The sequence below is a fragment of the Hemitrygon akajei genome, chromosome 3, assembly GCF_048418815.1.
Source record: "Hemitrygon akajei chromosome 3, sHemAka1.3, whole genome shotgun sequence".
NCBI classification, from domain to species: Eukaryota; Metazoa; Chordata; class Chondrichthyes; order Myliobatiformes; family Dasyatidae; genus Hemitrygon; species Hemitrygon akajei.
Genome location: NC_133126.1, coordinates 204,867,216 through 204,883,799, shown reverse-complemented (window position 1 = coordinate 204,883,799; position 16,584 = coordinate 204,867,216). Strand labels below are relative to the sequence as shown.

The 16,584-nt window shown below is 45.0% G+C and overlaps 1 protein-coding gene across 3 annotated transcripts in view; it reads right to left on the bottom strand.

The window, feature by feature from the left end:
• ccdc50a (coiled-coil domain containing 50a) overlaps window positions 1-16,584 on the bottom strand; it is a 147,438-nt gene that overhangs the window by 43,638 nt on the left and 87,216 nt on the right. For all 3 annotated transcript variants that reach the window (XM_073041727.1, XM_073041728.1, XM_073041729.1), the window contains one exon: window positions 1,973-2,097. In XM_073041727.1, coding sequence (XP_072897828.1) covers window positions 1,973-2,097 — 125 coding nt within the window. The remainder of the gene's footprint in view (window positions 1-1,972; window positions 2,098-16,584) is intronic.

Sequence of the window (16,584 nt, the reverse complement as noted above, 5' to 3'; positions counted from 1 at the left end):
CATCTGCCATTTTCAGTCCATTTTTCCAGCTGATGCAGATCCCTCCGCAAGCCATGACTACCTTCCTTGCTGTCCACTACACACCCATTTCTTCTTGTGAGAAGAAATTCTTCCTGTCTGAAATGGTGCACTTTCTTCAGAAACCATGCTCTCTTCCCAACAATTAGCCTGATAAACAACCACAGAATTGTAAATATTTCAATATTGCCCACGTTCTTCTGAGCTCTATTGGATAGAGATCCAACCTATAATGCGAGGTTGGACAAATTTTGGCTGTTTTCTCTGGAGTGGTGGGGGCTGAGGGGAGATCTGATAGCGGTCTATAAAATTATGAGATAGAGTGGACAGACAATATCCTTTTCCCCCCCAGAGTTGACAGGTCCAATACCAGAGGGAGTCAATTTAAGGTGAGGGGATAATTTCAAAAGAGATGTGAGGGGCAAGTTTTTTTCCCCCCCCAGAGTGGTGGGTGCTTGGAATGCGCTGCCTGGGGTGGTGGTAGAGGCAGATACATTAGAGAATTTTAAGAGGCGTTTAGATAGGTACATGAATGTGCAGATAATAAAAGGATATAAATCAGCCATGATAGATGGTGGAGCAAACCCAATGGACCAAATAGTCTATTTCTGCTCGTATGTCTTATGATCTTATCTACCATCAATCTTCAGGCCATGCCACTCAGGGATTTGTGCCAATATTATTTTGTGATTGCATGTGCTATCGTAACTATACGTCCTGTGTGTGACTTCATGTACAGTGTTTTGTACCTTGATCTCAGAAGAATGATATTTTGCTTAGCTGTATGTGTGTGTACGGCTGAATGAAAATTAAACTTGAGCTTGAACCTCCTATGTACTCTTTTGTTCACTAGGTCCTGAAGAAGGGTCTCAGCCCCAAACAGTGACCGTTTACTCTTTTCCATTGATGCTACCTAACCTGCTGAGTTCCTCTAGCATTTTATGTGTGTTTATTGTCATCTGACTGTACATATATACAACCAAATGAAACAGTGTTCCTCCAGAACACAATGCACCCACAAAACACAGCATATAAATGAAAATATTGTCATAAATAAGTTAATAAAATATAATTCTAAATGCATACAGTGTGCAGCTCACTTCACTGTCTTAATGATGTGACCCCAATAGTGACAGGGTATTCATTAGTCTCACAGCCTGAGGAAAGCTGTTACCCAGTCTGACAGTCCTAGTCCTAATGCTCCTATACCTCCTTCCTGACGGTAGTAAATCAAAGAGATTGTGGTATGGGTACGAAAGATCCTCAACAATGCTTCAGGCCCTCCTTATACAACACTTCCAGTAAATACCACAAATGGCAGGGGGGGGGGCGGGGGAGCTCCCAGTAACACCCCACCACCACAACTCGCATTTGCCAATGGTAACTCCACATGTAGGCAGAAACATTCTGAAATTTCTTACCTACAGGACAGATGTCAATAAGATTGAAAGAGTGCACAGAAAAGTTACAAGGATGTTGCTGGGACTTGAACCCCTAAGTTATAAATAAAGTTGAACAGGTTTGGACTTTATTCCCTGGAGGGTAGGAGAATAAGGGAAATTTGATAGAGGTGTACCAAATTATGAGGGTACAATTAAAGTAAACGCAAGCAGGCATTTTCCACTGAGGTTGGGTGGGACTACAATTAGAGGACATGGGTTAAGAGTAAAAAGTGAAATATTTAACGGGAACATGAGGGGGGGGGGGGGGGGGGGACTTCTTTACCAGACAGCGAAAGTTTGATTTCAATACTTAAGAGAAGTTTGGATAGATAAATAGATGGGAGGGGTATAGAGAGCTGTGTACTGGGTGCAGTCTATGAGACCAGGCAGAATAACATTCAGCATGGAATTGATGTGCTGAAAAGCCTGTTTCTGTGTTGTAGCATTCTTTAACAAGTTGCACAGTAATTGGACGTTATATAAATAGCCACAAGACAATTTCTTTCTCTCACCCTGATCTCCTCTTGCTGGAGTTTCTGTGCCAATTCCGCGTCCTTCATCTCCAACTCCTTGGTGGACATTCTCGAAATGCCATGCATGGCTTCCGTAACTCCATAGTCCATCTTGCCCTTCAGCCCTGAAGGAGGGAGGGAAATTCACAGGTCAGCAAACACAATGAAACAATCCTTTCCGTAACTCCATACTCCATCCTGCCCTTCAGCCCTGAAGGAGGGAGGGAAATTCACAGGTCAGCAAACACAATGGAACAATCCCTTTCCCAACCTACAACGTACCAGTCTTCCAGCTGCTAGCCCACGCTTGTGGAGTGAGCACGTGTTCAATCTCTAGAACTGTACTTAACATCGCAGGAGGCTCACATTCTGAATCAGAATCAGGTTTAATATCACTAGCATATTTCACGAAATTTGTTGTTTTGCAGCAGGAGTACATTACAATATACAATTAGAAAGCTATAAATTATATCTATATATAAAATTTACAGCCATATGATTGAAAGAGTGCAAAGAATTAGGGATGGCAAAGGGGAAGAAGCTGTTCCTGAAACATTGAGTGTGTGTCTTCAGACTCCTGTACCTCCTCCCTGATGGTAGTGTCACGATACGAGACCAGCAACAATGAATATAGAATTGAGTCAAGTTTTATAAACAAATAAACAATTTATTAAACTCTGCTGAACAAAAATGAAAAGTAAACAAACGACTAACTTAACCGGAAGTTAACTGCTATACGGCAACTCTGGAACATTTCTTAAAGTGGTAAATGCGAAAGTCCAAGTGATTTATACAGTCAATTAGGAGAGACTTTCCTGAAGTAACAAATTCCTCGACGGCGTGACGTTACTAATCCCAGCCAAAATATGCCTTGTCCGAAGGATTCACGACGAAGGAAATAAAAACGGTTTAAAGGAACTGACCTTTTACTTGGCGAATGAACACTGCACAACCCTTTCTACTCTTACAGGTAGGGGTTATCTCAGATGCAGGTCACTATTTCCTGGACGAAGATTCAATAAGGTCGATCCTGTATTAAACCGCCGAACTTTACTCGATCCTTTGGGTTCCTGTATTTCGGTAAAGTCTTCACTCTCCAATACTTAAACTTTAAAATTAAATCAAAGATATATCAACAAAACTGGCAGCGATTGGCAAAGGTGCTGGCACAACGATTCTGTACCTTACTGTAGGAAGTAAAACTCCACTTTAAAACGAAACTGCGTCATGAGAGAAATATGCAGCATAACTGAGTGACGAATTAAACGACGACACAACACAAAAACTCCTGTGTCACAGCAGGCTTTCCCGTTTTATACCTGTTGAGAACATGTCATCACGTGACCTCAACATTACATCATGCTCACCAGATACTCAATTACATCATGGTCATAAGACAGTCACAAGATACCCACGGGGTATGTAACAGTAGCAATGAGAAGAGGGCACATCTTGGGTGCTGAGGGACCTTAATGATGGATGCCGTCTTTTTGAGAGATTGCCCCTTGAAGATGTCCTCGATGATGGGGAGACTGGTGCCCATGATGGAGCTGACTGAGTTTACAACCTTCTTCAGCTTTTTCCAATCTTGTACAGTGGCCCCTCCATACCAGATGGTGATGGGGGTCCTTAACGATGGATGATGCCTTTTGAGGCAACTTCTTTGGAAGATGCCCTTGATACTGGGGAGGCAAATTTCTGCCCCTTCATACCAGATGGTGAGTCAACCAGTTAGAAGAATAACTCTCCATGGAACATCTGTAGAATTCAATATCTTTGGTGGCACACAAAATTTCCTCAAAGTCCTAATGAAGTGTAACAGATGTTGTGCCTTCTTTGTAACTGCATCAATGTTAGGCCCAAGGTAGACGTGTTGACATCCAGGAAGTTTCTCGCAGGACGGCGACATTTGCTTAGAAGGAGAGCTTCGTGGGTGTTCAGACGCATTCCTATGGCCCAATCAGCGGCAGGAACAGGCCCACAGCAATGAGGTTTCTCTCATGTTGGCAACACTTGTTTAAAAGTACAAAAAAGACCATTGTTGGGAGTATGCCAGTGGTGAGAGTAGCAGTGCCAGTCTCTGGCTCAAAGGAGACTTCCACTTGAAAGAGGCATTGGATCTGGGTAAGTTTCTGCTAAAAGTTCCCTTTTTCTCTCTCTCTTACTGTAGCTGGTGTAGTAAATGGCTGTTGTGTGTTCTTCATGCTAGATGCTGGAGTCCTGGGAGACTCCAGGTCTCCCAAGAAGTGCATCCGGCTGCAGTTCCTTGAAGACTGCGTTAGGGATCCGGAGCAGCAGCTGGACCTTTGGCTTGTACAGGAGAGTGAGGAGATAATCGATCACAGGGAAGTAGTCACCCAGAAGGAGGTGAGTAGCTGGGTGACTGTCAGGAGAAAAGGTAATGTGAATAGGCAGTTAGCACAGAGCACCCCTGTGGCCATTCTGCTCAAAAACAAGTATACTGCTTTAGATACTGTTGTGGGTGATGACCTCCCAGGGGAATGTCACAAAGGCTGGGCTACTAGCACTGAGCATAGGTCAGTGCTGCAGAAGGAAAAGAGGGAGTCATAGGGGGTTCAAGAGTCAGAGGAACAGACAGGAGATTCTATGGATGTAAACAGCACACCCAGATGGTATGCTGCCTCCCAGGTGGCAGGGTCAGGTACATCTTGGATCGGGTCTACAGCATTTTAGAAAAGGAGGGAGAGCAGCCAGATGTCTTGGTACGTATTAGTACCAATGACATAGGAAGGAAAACCAAATAGATCCTGAAAAGAGAACTTAGAGAGCTAGAGAAACACACACAAAATGCTGGAGGAACTCAGCAGGCCAGGCAGCTTCTAGGAAAACAGTCAACATTTTGGGCTGGAACCCTTTGAGGACTGGAGAAAAAAAAGCTGAGGGGTAGATTTAAAAGGTGGGAAGAGGGGACAGAAACACAAAGTGATAGGTGAAAAAGGGAGGGGGAGGGATGAAGTAAAGAGCTGGGAAGTAAATTGGTAAACAAGACAGAAAGCCATGGAAGAAAAGGGGGGAGGAGCACCAGGGAGAGGCAATGGGTGGGCAATGAGATAAGGTGAGAGGGAAAAGGGGATGGCAAATGGTGAAGTGGGGGCAGAGGGCATTACTGGAAGTCTGAGAAATCGATATTCACGCCATCACATCAGGTTGGAGGCTACCCAAACGGAATATAAGGTGTTGCACCTCCACTCTAAGCGTGGCCTCATCACGAGAGTGGAGATGGTCATGGATAGACATATTGGAATGGGAATAGGAAGAGGAATTAAAATGAGTGGCCACTGTGAGATCCCGCCTTTTCAGGCAAACAGAGCATAGGTGCTCGGCAAAGCGGTCTCCCAATCTACAACAGATCTCACCGATATACAGGAGGCCATTCCAGGAGCACCGGATACAGTATATAACTCCAAAAGACTCACAGGTGAAGTGTCGCCTCACCCGGAAGAACTGTTTAGGGCTCTGAATGGGAGTGAGGGAGGAGGTGTAGGGGCAGGTGTAGCACTTGTTCTGCTTGCAGGAGGGAAATCAGTGGGGAGGGACAAATACACAAGGGAGTCATCCCTGTGGAAAGCAGAAAGTTGGGCAGAGGGTAAAATGTGCATGTTGGTGGGATCCCGTTGGAGGTGGCTGAAATTTAGGAAAATTATGTGCTGGACGTGGAGACTGGTGGGGTGGTAGGTGAGGACAAGAGGAACCCTATCCCTGGTAAATTGGTGGAAGGATGGGGTGAGAGCAGACATGCATGAAATGGAAGAGATGTGGTTGAGGGTAGCGTTGATTGTGGAGGAAGGGAAGCCCCTTCCCTCTTTCTGGAGGCAGAGCGGAGTAATGATGGCGCTAAATGATGACTCCTTTGCTTGCATCTTCAGAAACAGCTCTAGTTTCATCCTTAATATCTTTAGTTTGCTCTTTCAGTGTTCTTTTGAAGACCCTGACCTGGAGTTACACAATGACTTTGGTTCTTTGCGGGAGTGGGACCAGATCTCGGGGTTTCACAATCGGCCATTGATCGGCACGCCAAGGGCTCGGCCTAAGAGTCCGGCTCGGATTTGGAAGCCTAGGATCTCGGGGCTCTGGAGATGGGTGGATCAAGGGTCGGTGTCACAGCACGAGACCTGTGTGTCATCGGAGGAGTTGGAATATCTACAGTTGTGTGCCCAGGGACTTATCTTTGGGGACAGAGCTCAAAAAAAGCAATGTGATGGACTTTTAACATCGTAAGCCAGTGAGCTGTTCGGTATGTCTCCCTGCTCGCTGGAAAAATGGAGACACTCCCTTCTCCCTTATGTTGAATACCGGGTGAAATGCGAAGTCTTTGGGGTAACGACAAGTCTGTGCCTTTGCTCACGCTTGAGCGCTTGGTGGTGGTACTGATGCTTTTTTTTTGCTGGTGGGGGGAGGGGGGATTGTTGCTCGCTACCGCTTACATGAGGGAGGGAGGGGAGCTGGGGGGGGGGACTTTGGGGTTCTAATTGTCGTTCATTCTTTGGGGCACTCCTCTGTTTTCATGGACGGTTGTGAAGAAAAAGCATTCCAGGATGTATATTGTATACATTTCTCTGCATTAAATTGGACCTTTGAACCATTTGAACCTTTCTTTGAAAAGGAGGTAATCTCCTTCATTCTGGAATGAAAAGCCTCATCCTGAGAGCAGATGCGGTGGAGACAGAGGAAGTGAGAGAAGTGGATGGTGTTTTTACAAGTAGCAGGGTGGGAAGAGGTATTGTCTAAGCAGGTCTGAGAGTCGGTGAGTTTATAATAGGCATCAGTAGATAAACTGTCTTCAGAGACAGAGACAGTGAGATTGAGAAGGGGGAGGGAAGTGTCAGAAATGGACCTGGTAAATTTGAGGGCAGCATGGAAGTTGGGGGCAAAGTGGATGAAGTCAAAGAGTTCTGCATGGGTACAGGATGAAGCTTCGATGCAGTTGTCAATGCAGCGTAGGAAAAGGGATGGTCACCAGTGTATCCTTGGAACATAAACTGTTCCACGTAGCCGACAAACAGTAATAATTTCAGGATTGCTGCCTGTGCCACGCGCTAGTGAGGGTAGGAACAGGATGATCTGGCAAATTAATGTGTGGCTGAGAAGCTGGTGCAGCGGGCGGGCTTCAGGTTCTCGGATCTTTAGGATCTCTTCTGGGCGAGGTATGACCTGTTCAAAAGTGATGGTTTGCACCTGAACCCAAGGGGGACCAATATTCTTGCAGGCAGGTTTGCTAGAGCTGTTGGGGAGAGTTTATACTAATCTGGCAGTAGGTGGGAATTGGAGAGAAAGGGCTCCAGATAGGGCAGATGATAAAAAAGCAAAGATAGCATGCAGTCAAATAGGACATAATTGCAGCCAGCAGTACAAGTATCAGTGCATTAGGGGTGCAGAATCGAAATGGGTAGCAAATACAGTACTCAAAGTGTTGGATCTCATTTCACAGGGTATAAGAAATAAGGTGGATGATCTTGTTGCAGTATTACAGATCGTTGGATATGATGTTGAGGCCATTACTGAATCGTGGCTAAAGGATGACTGTAGCTGGGAGCTGAATGTCCAAGGTTACACATTGTATGAGGAAAAGGAAGGTCGGCAGAGTGGGTGGTGTGGCTAACCTGGTAAAGAATGGCAATAAATCAGAGAAAGATGTGACATATGATCGGAAGATGTTGAATCTTTGTGGGATGAGTTAAGAAACTGCAAAGGTAAAAGGATCCTGATGGCAGTTTTATATACAGGCCTCCAACACTAGCTGGGAATTGGACCATAGATTACAACAGGAAATGGAAAAGGCATGTCAAAAGGGTAATGTTATGATAATCATGGGAGATTTCACTGTGCAGGTTGACTCAGGTTGGAAATGGATCTCAAGAGAGTGAGTTTCTTGAATGCCTATGAAATGACATTTTACAGCAATTTGTCATTGAGCCTACTAGTAAAGTCTGAGGTAGCAGTATTTCAGTGGAGTAAAGGAAATTACAGTGGTATGAGAGAGGAAAAAGGTGGTGGTAGAGATTGTGGAGGCATTGGAAATGATCTTATAAAAATCATTGGACTCTAGCATGGTGTCAGAGTTCTGGAAAATTGCAAATGTCACTCCACTCTTTAAGAAAGGTGGAAGGCAGTAGAAAGGAAATTATAGACCAGTTAGTCTGACCTCAGTTGGTTGGGAAGGTGTTGGAGTCAATTGTTAAGTTTGAGATTATGGAGTACTTGGTGACACAGGACAAGATAGGGCAAAGTCAGCATGGCTTCCTTCAGGGAAAATCTTGCCGTACGAACTGTTGGAATTCTTGAGGAGATTACAAGTAGGATAGATAACGGGGATGCAGTGGATATTTGGACTTTCAGAAGGCCTTTGACAAGGCTGCTTACCAAGTTAAGAGCCCATGGTATTGCAGGAAAGTTACTGGCATGGTTAGAACATTGGCTGATTGGCAGGAGGCAGCGAATGGGAATAAAAGGATTCTTTTCTGGTTGGCTGCCAGTGACTAGTGTTCCGCAGGGGTCAGTGTTGGGACCACTTCTTTTTATGCTGTCTATCAATAATTTAGATGATGGAATAGATGGTTTTGTTGCCAAGTTTGCAGAGGATACAAAGATTGGTGGAGGGGCAGGTAGTGTTGAGGAACCAGGAAGGCTGCAGAAGGACTTCGACAGATTAGAAGAATGGACAAGAAAGTGGCAAATGAAATACAACATTGTAAAATGCATGGTCATGCTCTTGGTATAAGAAATATATCTGCAGATTATTTTCTCAACAGGGAGAAAATCCAAAAAAATAAGATGTAATGCGATTTGGGAGTCCTTGTGCAGTGTAATCTAAAGATTAACTTGTAGGTTGAGTTGGCGGTGAGTAAGGTAAATGCAATGTTCGCATTCATTTCAAAGAGGTCTAGAATACAAGAGCAGGGATGTGATGCTGAGGCTTTATAAGGCACCGGTGAGGCCTCACCTTGAGTATTGTGTACAACTTTGGGCTCCTCATCTTAGAAAGGATGTGCTGGCATTGGAGATGGTTCAGAAGCGGTTCACAAAGATGATTCCAGGGTTGAAAGGGTTATTATACGCTAGAATTTAGAAGGATGAGTAGTGATCTCATTGAAACCCATCTGATGTTCAAAGGCCTAGACAGATGTGGAAACGATGTTTCCCATAGTAGGGGGGTCTAGGACAAGAGGGCACAGCCTCAGGATAGAGGGGCTTCCAATTAAAACTGAGATGCTGTTTAATAAAACAGAAATTACTTTAGCCAGAGTGTGGTGAATTTGTGGAATTTGTCACCACAGGCAGCTGTGGAGGCCAAGTTTTTGGGTGTATTGGACACAGCATCAAAGGTTACAGGAGAAGGCTACCGAGCGGGGCTGAGGAGGGTGAAAAAGGATCAGCCATGATTAAATGGCAGAGCACTCTTGATGTGCCAAATAGCTTAATTCTATTCCTATGTCTTTTGGTCATATGGTCTTACTCTGGCATTCTTCCCCTTCCTTCCCAGTGCCGATAAAGAGTCTCAGCTCAAAACATCGACTGTTTATTCCTCTACACAGATGCTGCCTGACCTGCTGAGTTCCTCCAGCATTGTGTCTAGCATCCTCAGTACTGTACTGGGGTCAAGAGATGCACTTTGGTCTCAGAAGCAAGTATGACCCACTGAGTTGAAGCTGTTTTATTGTGGTACAGTTCAGATGCTGGACACCTTAACCATGAAAAGCTTAAGAGCATGAACCGCAGCTCAAATCCGAAGGGGTAAAACAGAAGACTGCCACTGGAGGGCTCCAGTGAACTTCAGAAAACTCCAGGCACTGACAACAACTCCAGTGCATTTCAGGATTTAAGAGCGTTTACTGTCATTTCCAATACACAAGTGTAAAGGTGAACAAAATAATTGTTACTCTAGATCCGATGCAGCACAAAAAAAACCCACAATTAGATAAAGATCACAATAATAAATACAATAATAAAATCACAATATAATTACAGAAGATAGCTTATATACATAGATTGATTGTATGTCCAGAAAGTGACAATAGACACCGGAGTGTCTGTACATAAGGTGACTGACAGGAAATGATAAAGTAGTGGTGTGGTCCTGGTGTGGATGTTATGTAGCCACCTCCATGAGTCAGGTGGGTGGGATCTTTCATGAAGTTCCTGGCCCTCTGGCGGTACCATTCTGTATATATATCCTTAATGGCAGCTAGGCCGGCTGGTTGACTATCTGTCGTAGAGCCTTTCTGTGCTCCGCAATGCAGTTCCCGTAGCAAGCCATGATGCAGAGCGCAGGAAGGCTGACAGTGTATATCACCGGATCACAGTGATGCAGGACATAGGAAGGTTGACAGTGTATATCACCGGATCACAGTGATGCAGAGCACAGGAAGGCTGACAGTGTATATCACCGGATCACGGTGATGCAGGACACAGGAAGGCTGACAGTGTATATCACCGGATCACGGTGATGCAGCGCACAGGAAGGCTGACAGTGTATATCACCGGATCACAGTGATGCAGAGCACAGGAAGGCTGACAGTGTATATCACCGGATCACGGTGATGCAGAGCACAGGAAGGCTGACAGTGTATATCACCGGATCACGGTGATGCAGAGCACAGGAAGGCTGACAGTGTATATCACCGGATCACAGTGATGCAGAGCACAGGAAGGCTGACAGTGTATATCACCGGATCACAGTGATGCAGAGCACAGGAAGGCTGACAGTGTATATCACCGGATCACAGTGATGCAGAGCACAGGAAGGCTGACAGTGTATATCACCGGATCACGGTGATGCAGAGCACAGGAAGGCTGACAGTGTATATCACTAGATCACGGTGATGCAGAGCACAGGAAGGCTGACAGTGTATATCACCGGATCACGGTGATGCAGGACACAGGAAGGCTGACAGTGTATATCACCCGATCACAGTGATGCAGAGCACAGGAAGGCTGACAGTGTATATCACCGGATCACAGTGATGCAGGACACAGGAAGGCTGACAGTGTATATCACCGGATCACGGTGATGCAGGACACAGGAAGGCTGACAGTGTATATCACCCGATCACAGTGATGCAGAGCACAGGAAGGCTGACAGTGTATATCACCGGATCACAGTGATGCAGAGCACAGGAAGGCTGACAGTGTATATCACCGGATCACAGTGATGCAGAGCACAGGAAGGCTGACAGTGTATATCACCGGATCACAGTGATGCAGAGCACAGGAAGGCTGACAGTGTATATCACCGGATCACAGTGATGCAGGACACAGGAAGGCTGACAGTGTATATCACCGGATCACAGTGATGCAGGACACAGGAAGGCTGACAGTGTATATCACCGGATCACAGTGATGCAGAGCACAGGAAGGCTGACAGTGTATATCACCGGATCACAGTGATGCAGGACACAGGAAGGCTGACAGTGTATATCACCGGATCACAGTGATGCAGGACACAGGAAGGCTGACAGTGTATATCACCGGATCACAGTGATGCAGAGCGCAGGAAGGCTGACAGTGTATATCACCGGATCACAGTGATGCAGGACACAGGAAGGCTGACAGTGTATATCACCGGATCACGGTGATGCAGAGCACAGGAAGGCTGACAGTGTATATCACCGGATCACGGTGATGCAGAGCACAGGAAGGCTGACAGTGTATATCACCGGATCACAGTGATGCAGGACACAGGAAGGCTGACAGTGTATTTCACCGGATCACAGTGATGCAGAGCACAGGAAGGCTGACAGTGTATATCACCGGATCACGGTGATGCAGAGCACAGGAAGGCTGACAGTGTATATCACCGGATCACGGTGATGCAGAGCACAGGAAGGCTGACAGTGTATATCACCGGATCACGGTGATGCAGAGCACAGGAAGGCTGACAGTGTATATCACCGGATCACGGTGATGCAGAGCACAGGAAGGCTGACAGTGTATATCACCGGATCACGGTGATGCAGAGCTACAGAATGATGTGAGTATGGATGTGCAAAGTGCAGCTCTCTTCAGCCTCCTCAGAAAGTAGAAGCTTTGGTGAGGCTTTTGGCTTTGTAGGGTGTGTTCAGAGACCCCAAGTGGTTGTGTAATGTTAATTCCCAGGAGTTTGAAATTGCTTGCAGTTTCCATTGATGTGCTGCCAATATAGAGGAGGGTTTGAAGCCAATAACCATCTACTCTGACACTGAGGAAGAGCTTGTTTGTCTAGCACCATGGAACATGGAACAGAACAGACTTTTCGGACTACCATGTTGTGCAGACCATTTAACGGAATGCTACATCTATCTAACCCTGCCCTCTGCCAAAACCCTGGATTTTTCCTTCATCTGTCTGCCTAAGAGTTTCTGAATCAGACTGTACTCTTGGATCAAGCAACATCCATCATCAAGGACACCCACCATCCAGGCCATGTTCTCTTCTCACTGCTGCCATCAGGAAGGTGGTACAGGAACCTCAGGATCTACACCACCAGGTTCAGGAATAGTTGTTATCCCTCAACCATCAGGCTCATTCACCCTGACACTGAACTAATGCCATAACCTATGTTATTATTTGAAGGGCTCCCCATCTCACGTTCTTGATATTTATTGAGTATTTATTTACTATTATTAATATTATTCTTTTGTATTTGCACACTTTAGTGCTTTTTTGCACATTGGTTATTTTTCCATCCCGTTGGGTGTGGTATTTCATTGATTCTATTGTGTTTCTTCGATTTACTGTGAATGCCTACAAGAAAATGAATCTCACGGTTGTATATTGTGACATATACTGTATGTACTTTGAACTTTATCTATGAGTTTCTGAATGAAACAATACTGCTCTCTGTTCTAAAAGCCTGCAGCATCAAGGGGAGTGGAGCAGCACTTGGAAAGGGATTTAACTGGAGTTTGTGGAGAGGGATTCTCCAAAGACAGGAGAGGGAATCATTTTCATGAACCTCCTTTGAACCCTCTCCAGTTTCTGCACATCCTTTCGAAGATAATGGGCCCAAACATGCTCACAATACTCCAAATGAGACCTCACCAGAAACTTTATAAAATTTCAACATTATGTCCTTGCTTCTATATTCTAGTCCTCATGTAATGAATGTTAACATTGTAATCGCCTTCCAGAGACTCAACCTGCAAATTAACCTTCAGGGAATCTTGTACAAGGACTCCCAAGTCTCTTTGTGCCTCAGTTTTATGTATTTTCTCTCCATTTAGAAAACAGTCAACCCTTTTATTTCTTCTACCTCACTTCCTCACACTGTATTGCATCTGCCATTTCTTTGTCCTAATCTGTCTAAATTACGGATTACGGCTGCACAGGTGGAAGGTCAACTGAGGAAGATCTGTACCAGCAAGGCGGCTGGACCGGATGGAGTTTCCCCACGATTACTGAGGGCCTGTGCGACTGAGCTGGGAGAACCACTACAGCGCATCTTCAACATGAGCCTGGAGCAGAGAAGAGTACCCAGACAGTGGAAAACATCCTGTATTGTCCCGGTACCGAAGAAACCACAACCAAAGGAGTTGAATGACTTCAGACCTGTTGCCTTGACGTCGCACGTGATGAAGACCATGGAGCGGCTGATAATACAGAATCTGAGGCCACAAACCAGGCACGCCCAGGATCCTCTTCAGTTTGCGTATAAGGAGAAGGTGGGAGTGGAGGATGCTATCATGTATTTGCTGCACAAATCACTCTCTCACCTAGATGGGGCCAGTTGTGCTATGAGGATTACATTCCTTGACTTCTCTAGTGCCTTTAACACCATCCAGCCCAAGATCTTAAGGCACAAACTAAAGGAGATGGGAGTAAGACTCTCACATGGTGGACTGGATAGTGGACTACTTGACAGATAGACCTCAGTATGTGCGGTTGGGAGACTGTAGGTCTGACACGGTGGTCAGCAGCACAGGAGCGCCGCAGGGAACCGTACTCTCTCCGGTCCTGTTCACCCTGTACACATCAGACTTCCAATATAACTCAGAGTCCTGCCATGTGCAGAAGTTCGCTGATGACACGGCCATAGTGGGGTGTGTCAGGAATGGACAGGAGGAGGAGTATAGGAAACTGATACAGGACTTTGTGATATGGTGCAACTCAAACCACCTGCGTCTCAATATCACCAAGACCAAGGAGATGGTGGTGGACTTTAGGAGATCTAGGCCTCATATGGAGCCAGTGATCATTAATGGAGAATGTGTGGAGCAGGTTAAGACCTACAAGTATCTGGGAGTACAGTTAGACGAGAAGCTAGACTGGACTGCCAACACAGATGCCTTGTGCAGGAAGGCACAGAGTCGACTGTACTTCCTTAGAAGGTTGGCGTCATTCAATGTCTGTAGTGAGATGCTGAAGATGTTCTATAGGTCAGTTGTGGAGAGCGCCCTCTTCTTTGTGGTGGCGTGTTGGGGAGGAAGCATTAAGAAGAGGAACGCCTCACGTCTTAATAAGCTGGTAAGGAAGGCGGGCTCTGTCGTGGGCAAAGTACTGGAGAGTTTAACATCGGCAGCTGAGCGAAGGGCGCTGAGTAGGCTACGGTCAATTATGGAAAACTCTGAACATCCTCTACATAGCACCATCCAGAGACAGAGAAGCAGTTTCAGCGACAGGTTACTATCGATGCAATGCTCCTCAGACAGGATGAAGAGGTCAATACTCCCCAATGCCATTAGGCTTTACAATTCAACCGCCAGGACTTAAGAACTTTTTAAAAGCTATTATTAATGCTTTTTGAGATAGTGATTTAGATGTATATCATATTTTTTACTGAGTTAAGTAGATAGATAGATAGATAGATAGATAGATACTTTATTCATCCCCATGGGGAAATTCAACATTTTTTCCAATGTCCCATACACTTGTTGTAGCAAAAACTTATTAGTTTTGCTACAACAAGTGTATGGGACATTGGAAAAAAAAAGTTGAATTTCCCCATGGGGATGAATAAAGTATCTATCTATCTATCGATCTATCTATCTAAATCATTCTGTAGCCTCTCTACTTCCCCAAAACTACCTACCCCTCCACCTATCTCCACATCATTTGCAAACTTTGCAGCATAGCCATCAATAACATCATCCAAATCAGTGACCTATAACACAATATATAAGGCCTTATGTCTTACAGTAAAGAGAACCGGTCCCACACAGACCCCTGTGGAACATCACTTGTCACCTGTAGCCAACCACAAAAGGCTTCCTTTATTCCCACTCGTAGCCTCATGCCGATCAGCCACTGCCTTATCCATGTTACAATCTTTCCTGTAATGCCATGGGCTCGGAGCTTGTTAAGCAGCCTCCTGTCAAAGGCCTTCTGAAAATCCAAGTACACAACATCAATCAATTCCCTTTCGTCTATCCTGCTTGTTATTTCTTCAAAGAATTCGAAGATTTCTCAAGCAAGACTACAGCCTATTTTATTATGCACCTCCAAGTACCCTGAGACCTCATTCTTAACAATGGGCTCCAACATCTTCCCAAACAGAGGTCAGGCTAACTGGCCTATAGTGTCCTTTCTTCTGTCTCCCTCCCTTCTTGAAGAGTGGAGTGACATTTGCAATTTTCCCATCTTCCGAAACCATTCCAGAATGTAGGGATTCTTGAAAGATCATTACTAACGTCTCCAATATCTCTTCAGCCACTCTTTCAGAACTCTGGGGTGTACACCATCTGGTCCAGGTGCCTTGTCTACCTTCAGGCCTTTCAGTTTCCAAGAACCTTCTCTCTAGTAATGGTAACTTCACACACTTCATGCCCCCTGACGCCTGGAACTTCCACCATACAGCTAGTGTCTTCCACAGTGAGGACTGATGCAAAATATTATTCAGTTTGTCTGCTATTTTGTTTTTCAGCATTACTACTTCTCCAGCATAATTTTCCAGTGGTCCAATATCCACTCGCACCTCTCTTTTACACTTTTATGTGTCTGAAGAAACTTGTGGTATCCTCTTTAATATAATTGGTTAGCTTACTTCTGTACCCATCTTTACTTTCTTAATGATTTTCTAGTTGCCTTCTGTTGGTTTTTAAGAGCTTCCCAATCCTCTAACTTCCCACTAGTCTTTGCTCTATTATATGCCTTCTCTTTGGTTTTTGACTTCTCTTGTTAGCCATGGTTGCGTCATCTTTCCTTTAGAATACTTCTGCCTCTTTGGGATATATATATATCCTGTGCCTTCTGAATTGCTTCAGAAATTCCAGCCATTGCTGCTCCGCTGTCATCCATTCCAATGTTCTTTTCCAATCAACTTCTCTCTCATGCCTCTGTAATTCGCTTTACTCCACTGTAAAATGAATATATCTGACTTTGGTTTCCTCTTCTCAAATTTCATGGTGAATTTGATATTATGATTACTTGCCCCTGAAGGTTTCGTTTTACCGTAAGCTCTCTAATCAATTCTGGTTCATTGCACAACACTTAATCCAGAATAGCTGATCCTCCAGTGGGCTCAACAATGAGTTGCTTTAAAAAAACCATCTCATAGGCATTCTAGAAATTCCCCCTCCTGTAATCTAGCACCAACCCAATTTTCCCAATCTACTTGCATACTGAAGTCCCCCATGACAATTGTAACATTTCCCTTTTGGCAACTCTCATCAGGCTCTTTT